The sequence below is a fragment of the Lasiodiplodia theobromae genome, assembly GCF_012971845.1.
Source record: "Lasiodiplodia theobromae strain AM2As chromosome Unknown scaffold_9, whole genome shotgun sequence".
Classification (NCBI taxonomy): domain Eukaryota; kingdom Fungi; phylum Ascomycota; class Dothideomycetes; order Botryosphaeriales; family Botryosphaeriaceae; genus Lasiodiplodia; species Lasiodiplodia theobromae.
The window spans coordinates 482,986-496,018 of NW_023336585.1; the positions used below are offsets into that span (position 1 = coordinate 482,986).

The 13,033-nt window shown below is 56.5% G+C and overlaps 6 protein-coding genes across 6 annotated transcripts; 3 read left to right on the plus strand and 3 right to left on the minus strand.

Moving 5' to 3' along the window:
• Positions 1-989: 989 nt before the first annotated feature.
• LTHEOB_3547 (WLM domain-containing protein) lies at positions 990-2,657 on the minus strand (the record flags this gene model as incomplete). Its single annotated transcript, XM_035512482.1, has 2 exons — positions 990-1,185; positions 1,270-2,657. The coding sequence occupies 2 exons, from the start codon at positions 2,655-2,657 to the stop codon at positions 990-992; spliced, it is 1,584 nt and encodes a 527-aa protein (XP_035362635.1).
• A 542-nt stretch (positions 2,658-3,199) lies between these two features.
• LTHEOB_3548 (Alpha-ketoglutarate-dependent 2,4-dichlorophenoxyacetate dioxygenase) lies at positions 3,200-4,196 on the plus strand (the record flags this gene model as incomplete). The annotated part of the gene is made up of 2 exons (XM_035512483.1): positions 3,200-3,328; positions 3,381-4,196. The coding sequence occupies 2 exons, from the start codon at positions 3,200-3,202 to the stop codon at positions 4,194-4,196; spliced, it is 945 nt and encodes a 314-aa protein (XP_035362636.1).
• A 1,230-nt stretch (positions 4,197-5,426) lies between these two features.
• LTHEOB_3549 (uncharacterized protein) lies at positions 5,427-5,891 on the minus strand (the record flags this gene model as incomplete). The annotated part of the gene is made up of 1 exon (XM_035512484.1): positions 5,427-5,891. One exon carries the CDS (start codon positions 5,889-5,891, stop codon positions 5,427-5,429), a length of 465 nt encoding a protein of 154 aa, XP_035362637.1.
• A 752-nt stretch (positions 5,892-6,643) lies between these two features.
• On the plus strand, positions 6,644-8,509 carry LTHEOB_3550 (Pyruvate decarboxylase; the record flags this gene model as incomplete). The annotated part of the gene is made up of 3 exons (XM_035512486.1): positions 6,644-6,733; positions 6,789-6,924; positions 6,984-8,509. 3 exons carry the CDS (start codon positions 6,644-6,646, stop codon positions 8,507-8,509), a joined length of 1,752 nt encoding a protein of 583 aa, XP_035362638.1.
• Positions 8,510-9,485: 976 nt separating this feature from the next.
• LTHEOB_3551 (Mediator subunit med9) lies at positions 9,486-10,169 on the minus strand (the record flags this gene model as incomplete). The annotated part of the gene is made up of 1 exon (XM_035512487.1): positions 9,486-10,169. One exon carries the CDS (start codon positions 10,167-10,169, stop codon positions 9,486-9,488), a length of 684 nt encoding a protein of 227 aa, XP_035362639.1.
• A 711-nt stretch (positions 10,170-10,880) lies between these two features.
• LTHEOB_3552 (2,3-bisphosphoglycerate-independent phosphoglycerate mutase) lies at positions 10,881-12,620 on the plus strand (the record flags this gene model as incomplete). The annotated part of the gene is made up of 4 exons (XM_035512488.1): positions 10,881-10,911; positions 10,974-11,711; positions 11,767-12,349; positions 12,410-12,620. The coding sequence occupies 4 exons, from the start codon at positions 10,881-10,883 to the stop codon at positions 12,618-12,620; spliced, it is 1,563 nt and encodes a 520-aa protein (XP_035362640.1).
• Between the last annotated feature and the right edge of the window lie 413 nt (positions 12,621-13,033).

Sequence of the window (13,033 nt, forward strand, 5' to 3'; positions counted from 1 at the left end):
AAACACCAGTCTGCTGTCATATTTATATCCTTTGTACATACCTTCCTACCGTCTTCTCCACTTCCCCTTCAGCCTTTACAGCTTATACATGTAGCATAGTCGGCTTCAGTGACCTCATCTGCTCAATTGCAATGTAAGCGCCGACTTCAACGTTGTGTGAAAAAGTGACAGTGTTGCAGTTGGTATTTGCTCTGCCATCGTTTTCTTTTTCCTTGTATTTGCACCACTTCCTTCCATTTTCCGCAATTCAATTTGTTAGATTGTTCTTGCTATAGAACAACTTACAATTCAATATTCTCTTTGCTTAGTTGCTTGAGTTAAGTACTGACGAAATCATTACACCGTATAAAATCTTTCTATTATGCATCGATAATTTCGCATAGCAAACACAACTAAAGAAGGGAATCGCTTTGACTCTTGAACCAACAAACATAAATTTGAAATCCTAGGACCTCAAGCTTTATAAAACTTTGCGACAAGGGCCTTCTGAAGATCTTCACAAACTCTAATACACCCTTCCTTCTACCTGATAGACATAGATTGAGAAGACAAACATGTGGATCCGCCCCAGTGCGGCAACACCAACTCTGACGACTGCAAGCAATGCTCGATTGTAGCCTGCTGAGCTGTCCTGGTATGAGCGTTGCTGTGAGTGGGAATGACAGCATTTCTAATTTCAGACATCAAGACATTGCGTTGACAGAAAGAATTAGTGAAAGAATGATGGATGTTTGATAGTTCCGAGTATTTTCAAGCTTGGTGAAATAAATTCACTTTATTGTCTTTCATTAAACTTCTCAATGTCTAATGATATATTAATCCCTTGCAAGTCATTTTCATATCTATCTAAGCTATGGTATCATAGACAATGCCAAAGCCACCATTTCCTCTTTCAGTGCTATTACTTTGCCGGTCACAAGGAACAGAAGGATGTCGAAGCCGTCTGCAAACGCAACAAATATTTATCTTGTGATGTTTACGGTTCCACCTCAGAGTGTCGTCGAAGAGGGCCCATCCATTGCGTTAGGTGTGCGTATTGCCAGCATGACTTGTTCCTCACTGAGGCATACTTTTAGCTCGCATATCCTCTCGCGGGAAGAGGCGGTGGACTTCTTGTTGTAGGCAGCAAGACTGGAGACCTCGGTGGCAACGCGCTCGAAGACATGGGTGGTGGTGGCCGTAGGACTTTTGATACGAACATGCGGTGTTACAAACCTCGTCTACGGACTCCAGTACTACGTTTCTTTCGCCGCTCCGCATATACCGCACCTTGCCGAGTCTCCAGCATTCAAGTATGCTCCTCCACGGCATGTCAAGCTCCTGCATTTCCATAAACCGGGTACAGCTTCTGGCTTGAGCACGTGTGAGCAGGCAGCGCAGGTCAGAGCACTCTGCTCATTGGACAATGAGCAGATTGGACATTCCATATTGGCGGAGGGCTGAGTTGAGGCAGCCGACTTCTTGCTGATCGAGTTGGGTTTCGGGTTAGACGAGTTTGAAGTGTTCACACGGCTTGTTGACGGTTGGCCTGCTTTGGAGTTGGCCCCATGTCTTTTGTTAGAGCTGCTGAGCTTGACCGGTTCCTGACCCGATTTTGCTGGTGGTGGGCTGTCTTTTGTCAAGTCAATAAGTTCCTGTGCAGTTTCCTCGGATTGCGGTTGCTTCTTCGTGAACTTGGTGATTTTTTCCTGGCGTAGCTCCCTGAGCTCGTCCATCTCTTGCTTGACGTGAACATCATCCTGGTCTTCATCTTCGCAGATCCTGATGAAACCGTTGCCTTTCTCGTCTCTCAACTCGTTGCCATCGATATCGAGAGCGGCAGGGCCATCAACTCCATCAGAGTCATACTCGGATTCTGTGCAAGACTCGCCCGGCACCTCCTGCTGTTCTTCCTTCGCTTTATCGAAACGCGCAAGTGCCGCGGCAGCTCGCAGTTCTCTCCCTCTAGCACTGTTCGCCACGCGTGGCTTGCCCTTGCTCTTTGTCTTCTTACCATCTTCCAACTCTGTCTTGACAGCTTCGTCTGTTCCCAACACTGTGCCTCCAGCACCAAACTTCTTCAGAATCCTCCGCTGTTTCCTTTCTGCGTAGCTCAGTTCGGGCTTCTCCTTGCCACCCCTCCCCCTCTTCTTTCCTCTGCTCCTATAGGTGCCACCACACAGGCTTTCCACGTCCACGATGTCAACCAACTCATCTTCGTTGACCGTAGCGCCGCCCTCCAGCTCTCTTCCCCGTCCCCACAACCCCTCACCAGTGTATCCCTTCGCCCACAGCGCCCTCAACTCCTCCACATACGCGTTCCTCACCCTCCAGAAGAACCTGCTGTGGTTCATCTGCTTGCAGTGGGCGAGCTCGTGCATCATGACCATCTCGACCTGTTTGACGCTGAGCCAGCGACCGTCCCGGCTCTTGAGCACTAGCTGGATGACCTCGCCGGCGTTGAAGTTGCGCCCCACGAACTCCGGGTTCGGCTCGTACTCCTCGAGCGCCATGACGGCGATGTTGTTGGCCTTCATGATCGGGTAGCACCGCGCCGCCACGCGGTTGAGGATGCGCTCCGCCGTCGCGGCGCCGCTGCCCGGCAGCGGTTTGATGAAGTTGATCAGCTTGTTCGGCCGCGAAGCGCGCTCGTTCAGCCGCTCGAAGCCGAGCGGCATGGCGGGCGGGATTTGCAGGCGCTTTTGCCTGCCAAGGTGGGTACTGCTCAGTTGCCGCGGGTGCTGTGAGGAATAATTTGATCGGCGAATAAATGGGCGTTGACCTGCAGATGTGGAAGGCGGGGTGCGTCGGCGTTTGGTGGCGGCGAGGCAAGAGTGCGGGGTGGTCGCGAGGTCAAGTGATGACGGAGCGACGATTAGAAGATTTTGGCGAGTGAAGATGCAGAGTGAAGGAAAACGCGACCCTAAAAGATGTGTTTGCATGAGGACCCTGGGGTCGCTTATCCCCGCTAACTCCAGCCGACCAATGACGTCGTGGGAAGCTGCTGGGAGCTTCTGGCTGCTCGGCTTTTCCCCACTTTACTTACCATTAACAGATTCTCGTCCCCGCCGATTGATATGGCTATCTCTTGGTTCCTAGGAAAATGAGGGGAAAGAAAGTGTTTATCGGCTTTTGAATCCGTGTACAACTCTGTAGTTATATTAGCCCGGTCTTTGATATTTACCAGTGTCTAGTCTACAACCCAGATACAACATACAACATGCCTCACAAGGAACATTTGGAACTCATTGAACTGCATCCCACTTTCGGTGCAGAAGTTTGTGGCATCGACTTCTCGCAGCCAATTCCAGAGGACATCTTCTCCGAGATCCGGGCTGCCATCACTAAAGTAATTCTCAGCATTCACTTCACCAGAACATCGTTGCTCACAAAGCTTCCAGTACGGCGTCCTCGTTTTCCGCAAGACCAACCTCGACGACGCTAGCCACGTCGCCTTCGCCTCACGCTTCGGCGCCCTCGACGATGTGCGACCCTACACGGCGCAAGGGAAGCAGCACCGACTGTCGACGGATCAGCTCTTCGACGTGTCGAACCTGCTAGCCGACGGCAGCGTGGCGCCGCTCGACTCGCACCGGCACGCCATGAACAAGGGCAACTCCCTCTTCCACGTCGACTCGAGCTTCAATGCGCGGCGGGCCGGCCTCTCGCTGCTGCGCGCCGCGCGCCTGCCCCCTCCCGGCACCGGCGGCGCCACCGACTTCGCCGACACGCGCGCCGCGTTCGCGGACCTGCCCGCGGCGACGCGGGACGAGCTGGTCGCACGGGACCACATCGCGTGTCATTCGCTGATGCACAGCCGGAAGCTGGCCTGTCCGGAGCTGCTGGCCGGCGTGGATCCGGAGGACTACCCGTTCGGCAAGCACAGGCTGGTGCAGAAGCACGAGCCGAGCGGCCGGTGGAACCTGTACGTCGCGAGCCATGTGCATCATGTGGAGGATTTGGAGAAGCAGGAGTCTGACAGGCTGGTCCGGGAGCTCTACGAGCACGCCTGCCAGCCGAAGTACGTGCTGAGAGTTGAGTGGGAGAATGACGGCGATTTGGTGATGTGGGACAATACGTGTGTCATGCATAGAGCAACTGCAGGAGACTACGAGGGTAAGTATGCAAGGGATATGAGGCGAGCTACGGTGCATGACTCTAGCTCCCAGGCCTACGGGTTGAACGAAGAGACAGATGCCAGGCAGGGGTTTCCATAACGGAAGAAACACTCCACACTGGATATTCGTATTCTGGTTTCCTTTTTTTGACTGTACTCAAGACTTCAAACCACAGGATCCGGCACTTAAATTGAGTGGGGGCGAGTATGATGAAATGACGAATTCTTCTTGATTAATTTGTTGAGAAAACACTTTGAACAAGCTGTGAAACCTTTAAAGTGGAAACCTCAACTTTTCAGGGCCGAAAGTCAGGCATTGGTTTTCTCCCGTGAGAGTCACGAGATGTCTCGATCTATCCAGGGAAAAAGAACGGCCGTAAGTCCTGTTTCAAAACAATTCCCGTGAAGTGGGATCGATACCGCGGTGGCCTCGCCGCAGCCAGTGCGTGAAATGTAAAGAAAGAATAGACCAATGGCAAGACTTCGACGGCGACAGTATCCGGGTAATGTAAGCATTGTCCAAAGTCGGGATGAGCGCGGTATCCAAACCGTATTCCTCCGGAGGTCTCGTGATGATCGGCTGAGCCCATGACTGTTCAGCGCCGCTCTTCCCACCACCATTGCCTCTGCCCACCATGAGGCTCTACACACCCTACACAGCATGTAGTCGATGAAGAACCTTCACTGTTGGCGACCAGGCGGTCGCAGTGATCAAGTGTTCATATTCTGTCCTTTCTACTTCGCACTGTCGATTTTGCACCCCAGGAAGACACGACAAAGGTTGAATTATGAGTTCTAACTAGGAGTGAGCAGGTGCAAGGTGTTCATTTGGACGTTAAGATAGGTGTAGGTACAAAGAGTGGTCGGAGGTAGGATCGCCCCCGTTTGGTAGGGATTCCCGTCACATGGCATGCCGACGCCGGCGCCAGGGCGCGCAGGGGGTCGAAGATCAGGGAAGATCGCCAAGATACCCGAACAGCCAACCGTCGAAGCTTGTTTGGACGCAGAAGAGCAGCCGCTTCCGGCATCGTGCTCCGCTCTCGCAGCAGATCCCGCTTTGTCACAGATCGGGCCGGTGTGGCGCGGAAGCTTGCACCCACCCACCCCCCAAACACATGTCAGGTAAGATCTTTCGGCTACAAGCGGGTTACAAGCGGCTGATGATAAAAGGCAAGAAAGGCAACACAGCCGTCAATATGATGCTGCGGACCGAAAGAACGAAACTCGGAGGTTCTCGGGGGCGAGAATTACTGCACGTCTCGCCGATCAGTCGACTGTACGTTGAACGCTCCGTGGCATGCGGCTCAACATTCCTGATATCCGCCACTCCTTAATCGGCGCTGACCGGTCCCTCTTCTTTCCAAAGACCAACCTCCTTGTCCGGAGTGTTGGCCTCCTGGGCAAAATGGGTCTTTCTGCACGTCCAGAGTTTCCCGTCCCACGTCACACGGTCATTACGCGTATACTTGTTCTTATCTGCTGCTCCGTCCTGCGTTGCATCTCCGTGGTCGCTACTCCGCCATTCCCGAGGGCGGTCCCTCTGCGTCTTCTTCTTTTTCTTGGCGCTTACGGCGTCGTGCTTGTTCTTCCACATGCCGCCGTAGCGGTAATGAGGATGCTCGTCGTCGCCGTCAATCTCGCCGCCGCTCAGCTCGCGCCAGCACCTTCCGGGACAGATGAAGACCCAGGCGCGGGACTCGTCGATCTGGCAGCGGACCAGAACGTCGCGGAGCGCGCCGCAGTGCGAGCAGGGTTTGCTGTGTGAGCTCGGGGCAGACGGTGCCTGGGTGGCCATATTCAAAACAATAGCCCTCGAGAACAAGCCGGAATAGATGCAGTTCGAGATGCGGCCATGGATGAGATGTTGGCAGGACGTGCGGCAGTGCGGCACTTCTTGACGTCAAAGCTTCACTAGCGGCCGTCGCGGCTCGCAGCAGCAGCAGTGGCTCAACCAGCAACTGCGCTGCAGGGCACGGCAAGCGCGAGGCTGCTTATCGCTCCTATCTCGCGCTCGGCAAGCGGCTGCAAGCCGCGCGTGAGACGCGAACCACTGGATGGCTGCGGGATATTTCCAGGGTCCCGCTTTGTGTAAAAAATTTGAGACAGCAGGTGGTGAGATGGCACTGAAGTGGCCCGATTAAGGAGACGCTCAGCCCTACGGCTGCGGCGTCGCGAGATGTCCCGACCAGGCCCGACAGCGAGAGGACGGCGGCTCGCGCGAGATCAGCCGATGCCGGCCAGCTTTTTCTTCCAGCCCAGAGCTCCGACCTGCCTGCGCCCCACCACCGCGACTCAGGCGCCGGCTGCAGCGTGGCGGCGCGCGCAGGAATAGCAGTGCGTCGTGTCAAACTGGTCGCGTCACTCGACATGGCATGAGCTGGACCGTCCGTCCCGCCGCTGTGGTGAGGCTTCGTCGAACGGCCGACCATTTCGTCATGGCGCACCCTTGTCCCTCTGCTCGTACAAAAGGCTGCACCCACCGCACCCCTCAGTCAGCCACCAAACACTCACTCCAATTCACCACAAACACCTCCAATTGCCATCATCATGAGCGGCGCCACCACTCCTCTGCCTACCGGCGCGAGCACCCCGGACATCCGTACCCGGGAGCTCAAGCAGCCCATGGACGTGGCTGAGGTTGGTCCTCCCCCTGCCCCAAGCTCCCCGCTCTATCGTAGCTCACCAGCCACAGTACCTCTTCCGCCGTCTGCACCAGGTCGGTGTTCGCTCTGTCCACGGTCTTCCCGGTGACTACAACCTGGTTGCTCTCGACTACCTGCCCAAGTGCGGTCTCAACTGGGTTGGCAACGTTAACGAGCTCAATGCTGGTAAGTGCCGCCTGCCCCGCCCGGCTGCCTCGGGAGCTCCCCGCTAACCCCCCCTGCAGGCTACGCCGCCGATGGCTACGCCAGAATCAAGGGCATCTCTGCCATTGTCACCACTTTCGGTGTCGGTGAGCTGTCTGCCATCAACGCCATTGCTGGTGCCTACTCGGAATACGTTCCCGTCGTCCACATTGTCGGCTACCCCACCACCGCTGCCCAGAAGAACAACCTCCTGCTCCACCACACCCTGGGCAATGGCGACTTCAACTCGTTCGCCGACATGAGCCGCAAGGTCTCTTGCGCCATGTCCATGCTCAACGACCCCCACGAGGCTGCCACCCTGATCGACGATGCCATCAAGAAGTGCTACATCCTCTCCCGCCCCGTCTACATTGCCCTGCCCTCCGACATTGTCACCAAGAAGATCGAGGGTGACCGCCTGAGGACCCCCCTGAACCTTGAGTTCTCGCCCAACCACGAGGAGAAGGAGGACTACGTCGTCGAGGTCGTCCTCAAGTACCTCCAGGCCGCCAAGAACCCTGTCATCCTCGTTGATGCTTGCGCTATCAGGCACAGGGCTCTGGAGGAGACCGACGCCCTGATCAGGAAGTCTGGCATCCCCACATTCGTCGCTCCCATGGGCAAGAGCGCTGTGAACGAGACCCTCCCCAACTACGGTGGTGTGTACGCTGGTGACGGCTCCAACGCCGGTGTCCGCGAGCGTGTCGAGTCTGCCGATCTCATCATCAGCATTGGCGCTGTCAAGTCTGACTTCAACACCACCGGCTTCACCTACCGCACCTCGCAGCTCAACACCATCGACTTCCACAGCTACGGTGTCACCGTCAAGTACTCGGAATACCCCGGTGTCCGCATGAACGGTGTCCTCACCAAGGTCACTGCCCGCCTGCCCCAGCTCAGCATCCAGGGCGGCCCCGTCCCCAGCAACACCGTCCCCAAGGCCGTTGCCGAGAGCTCAGACCCCACCATCACCCAGGCCTGGCTCTGGCCTCGCGTCGGCCAGTGGCTGCGTGAGAATGATATCGTCATCACTGAGACCGGTACCGCCAACTTCGGTATCTGGGAGACCCGCTTCCCCAAGGGTGTCACTGCCATCTCTCAGGTTCTCTGGGGCTCCATTGGTTACGCCACTGGCTGTCTGCAGGGTGCCGCTCTCGCCGCCAAGGAGCTTGGTCGCGACCGCACCATCCTCTTCACTGGTGACGGCTCCTTCCAGCTGACCGCCCAGGAGGTTTCCACCATGATCCGCAGGGACCTCAACCCCATCATCTTCGTCATCTGCAACGATGGCTACACCATTGAGCGCTGCATTCACGGTTGGGATGCCGTCTACAACGACATCCAGAACTGGAACTACAAGGACCTCCCCGCCGCCTTCGGTGCTAGGCCCGAGCAGTACGCCACCTACCAGATCAAGACCAAGGACGAGCTCAACCAGCTCTTCGCCGACGAGGACTTCAACGTGAGCAAGAAGCTCCGCTTCGTCGAGCTCTACATGCCTCGCGATGACGCGCCTGCTGCTCTGATGCTTACTGCTGATGCTGCTGCCAAGCGCAACCTTGAGTAAGGTGGCTTGATCTTTCCTTGTACTATGAAAAGCGGATCACATGGGAGTTTGGTATTACGGGCGATTTTCTTTTTCTCTTCTCTCTATTACCACTTGCATCCTTACCACGCCATGAGGTCATGATAATTTCCATCGATTTGATATAGAAGCTTTCAAAAGCCGGAAAATGGGTTGTAGATAGACTCCGGACATCAAATGGCACTTTTACCTTGATACGAGAGTTCCAAACATCCTGTGCTTCGACCGTGATCGAATCCTTTGTTGAAAATTTTGAACTGATCATCCAGAGTGGCCTTCGCCTCACTCGAGGGATTCCAACCGCTTGGGACCGGTCTGAAGTGTTCCATTTGCCACGAATCATGTACGACGTGTACTTTCTCAAAGTGGAAGCATGGCATGATCCTGAATCAAGCATGAGAGAACAGATCGTCGATTTTGCTGATCATAGATAAGTGGATACATAGCGCGAAGATGAATGAGGTTATTGGACCCATGTCTCCAATCCCGAGCCTTCTAGCCTCGTCGGCAGCGGCGTTTCATTATCTCATCCGCCGCAACGTTGGGGCGGACGTTAGCGAACGTTGACGCACCGCATTCGTTGTCACACCCAACGGTCCGCCACTTCCGCCCGATCTTCGGAAGCAAGTCTGGTAGGCGACTCCGAGAGCTGTACATACGTCCGTACAAATGGAACCGACCCCACGTGCTCGCGAATTGCTACACCCGCGCCCCTGAGTTGTTGTAGCTCGGCTCGGGATTCTTTCCTGTGCTGGAGAAGGGCATTGGCCTCGCGGATGGTGTATCGTTGCACCTTGAAGCTTGGAGCCTCTGCTCGCTTTGGGGGACAGTGACTACTTGCGTAAACAGACTTACCCATAAAGGGGTTGAAAAGCGTTAGACGTACCAATTGGGAGTCGGCTTTTACACTTTCTTTCCCAGTTGTCGTTAAAGCATGATCGCGAAGCATCGCCAATTCTTAAATCGGCCTTACGTCCCTCAGCACCATTTCACTGCCCCCGTCTCCACCAGCAACAGTCACCGCCCGCGACTCCGCCGCCGCTGCCGCCGTCGTTGTTGCACCGACACCCATGTCCTCGAGCACCGCCCTCAGCTTGCTCACTCTCTCCTCCAGTTCATCAATTTCTTCCTGCTGCTCGTCCACGGTCCGATCCATATCGCCCAGGCGCGCGCACGCCTGCCGCGCCTTCTGCAGCCGCACCTTGAGCGCGCTGGATGCTGCCGCCAGCTGATGTATTTCGAGCGGCTGCGCGTCGGGGTCGGCAGACGACGATGATGCGCCTGCACCGGCGCCAGCGCCTGATGCAGCACCTGCAGTACCTCCACCTCCACTGCCTCCGGATTTACTTCCCTCCTCTCCACCACCTGCTGCTGCTTTACCTCCCTCCTCACCTGCCTGCTGTTGCTGCGCGGCGTCCGTGGGTTTTTGGATCAGCAGCCTGTTGAGCAACGCGTGCAGGTGAGGCAACACGTCAAAGGTCGCAGGCGGAGGGAGCGGCGGCGCCTGCGCCTGCGCCTGCTGTTGTTGCTGTAGCAGCTGCGAAGCCTGCGCACTGCCGGCCGGTGCGACGGATAGGCCGCGGTTGGCGGGCGTCGCAGGCGTCGAGTAGGTCGACAACCGAGGCGTGCCAGTTGCGGCCATGATTGTCGGAGGATGCGGCACGCGGGGGGTGTCGGCGCGGGAGGGTGCTTTGGGGGGGACGGACCTCGGGAAGGTTAGGGTTGTATTCGAGGTAGTAGTAAGCTGCGCTTGTGGTGGTAGGTGACTGCTGTGGCAGGATCCGGCGGCCGGCCCAATGGGAAGTGAGCGATGTGGCCCGGGAACCCTCTATCTGCTGAGCTGATGAGATGCGCGCGGCCCGCAAGGAACGAACGATGCGAGAAAAAAAGAGCGCGCGGGCCTGAGCGGGTCGAGGCGAGCAGCAATGCGCAGAGCACGCAGGGTGGGACGCGCCGAGAGTGTATCAGCACAGGTGGGTGGAGCAGGAGCACGCCTTGAAGCGAGCGGAAGGGGGGAACAGGGCGAATGGCGGCGCCACGGGGGTGAGGCTGTCTCGGAGGGTGGTTGGTTGAGTGCATTCCCATCGGGCGCGGCCGCGACTTTGTGACGTCGGCCCTTTCCAGCGGGCGGCGCTGCCCCTCCCGCCCGCCGATGATCGCCGCGTCTGTTGAAAAGAAAACACCCCACTGCGTGATATCGAGAGACTCTCAGCACACCACATCCCCTACTATCCGAGAGTCCAAGCGCCCTAAAAAGGTTGGCCGAGCCGTCCGAAGCGTCCTGCGAAGCTTGCCCGCTGACACCTCACTCCTCGCAGCTGCATTCAGCCCCACGAGTCCAAATCCAACAAAAATGGCTAAGGTTGACCAGAAGGCCGTTCTGAGTAAGTCTGGCCCACGCGGGACATCATAGTGTTCAGCCCTACTGACGCAGCTGCACTTTTAGTCGTCATCGACGGCTGGGGAATCGCCAGCGAGAAGTCGCCCAAGGAGGGTGATGCCATCCTCGCCGCCGAGACCCCTGTCATGGACGAGTTCAAGCGCCCGGGCTCCGAGATCACCCAGGGCTACACTGAGATTGAGGCCTCGTCGCTGGCTGTCGGCCTGCCCGAGGGTCTTATGGGCAACAGCGAGGTCGGCCACTTGAACATCGGCGCTGGCCGTGTCGTCTGGCAGGATGTCGTCCGCATTGATCAGACCATCAAGAAGGGCGAGCTCAAGGACGTCGAGAACATCACGAACTCGTTCGCCAGGGCCAAGAACGGCAACGGCCGCCTGCACTTCCTCGGTCTCGTCTCCGACGGCGGTGTCCACTCCCACATCAACCACCTGCTGGCGCTGCTCAAGCTCGCCAAGGAGCAGGGCGTCCCCAAGGTCTTCATCCACTTCTTCGGCGATGGCCGTGATACCGACCCCAAGTCGGGTGCCGGCCACCTCGAGAACCTGATCAAGGCGACCAAGGAGATTGGTCTGGGCGAGATCGCCACCGTTGTTGGTCGTTACTACGCCATGGACCGCGACAAGAGGTGGGACAGAATCGAGGTTGCCCTCAAGGGCCTTGTTCTGGGCGAGGGCGAGAAGAGCGAGGACCCGCTCGCTACCGTCAAGGCCAGATACGAGGCTGGTGAGACCGACGAGTTCCTGAAGCCCATCATCGTTGGCGGTGACGAGAGGAGAATCCAGGGTAAGCATCTTTCGTGACTTTAACTTTTTTGTGTGCATGTCTAATTAGGGACTAGACGATGACACCCTCTTCTTCTTCAACTACCGCTCCGACCGTGTCCGCGAGATTACCCAGCTCATGGGTGACTTCGACCGCTCGCCCAAGCCCGACTTCCCCTACCCCAAGAACATTGCCCTCACCAACATGACCCAATACAACCCCAAGTACACCTTCCCCGTTGCCTTCCCTCCTCAGAAGATGGGCAACGTCCTGGCCGAGTGGCTCGGCAAGCAGGGCACCCACCAGTGCCACATCGCCGAGACGGAGAAGTACGCTCACGTCACCTTCTTCTTCAACGGTGGCGTTGAGAAGCAGTTCGAGAACGAGATCCGCGACATGATTCCGTCGCCGAGGGTTGCTACCTACGACCTGCAGCCTACAATGAGCGCTATGGGCGTCGCCGAGAAGGTTGCCGAGCGCATCCGGGAGGGCAAGTTCGACTTCATCATGAACAACTTCGCCCCGCCTGACATGGTCGGCCACACCGGTGTCTACGAGGCCGCCATCAAGGGTGTCGCCGAGACCGACAAGGCCATCGGTGTCATCTACGAGCAGTGCGTCAAGAGCGGTTACACCCTCTTCATCACTGCCGATCACGGGTGAGTTACCATCGACTTTGCAGCCTATTGATTGAAGCAATTGCTAATTTCGGGATACAGTAACGCCGAGGAGATGCTCAACGAGGAGGGCAAGCCCAAGACCTCGCACACCACCAACAAGGTTCCATTCGTTATGGCCAACGCCCCCAAGAACTACAGCCTGAAGAAGTCCGACGGCGTTCTCGGTGACGTTGCCCCCACCGTCCTCGCCGTCATGGGTCTGCCCCAGCCCGAGGAGATGACTGGCCACAGCCTTCTTGTCAAGTCGTAAATGTCGTAAAAAGATTAGAGGTTGTTGTTTTTGATGAATGATTGAGATGACGGCGTTGAAGAGAAAAAGCATAGTCAGACTGGAAAGAGATGGAGTAGACTTGCTTGTGAGTTGTTGGATGATGCATGATGCGGCGCGTGGGTTGTAGAAGTGTAGGTCCTTGGGTTCCCTGAGAGATACCTTTTTTCCTCTTCTTTTTATTTCCCCCTTTCTTAACGTTGATAGACGGCAGAAATGAAAAATATATGACGACGTTGACGAGATAAAATAGTCCTAGATTGCTACGTGAGAAAGAACTCCCGACCCGGAGGTTTTCATCCTTGTCCCTCGGAAGCGGCTTCTCCAGCGTCATGCTGACGACCCGCTGTCCGGGGGTTCCGGATGATGAAGAAGACACAAGGCAGATTTCTGCG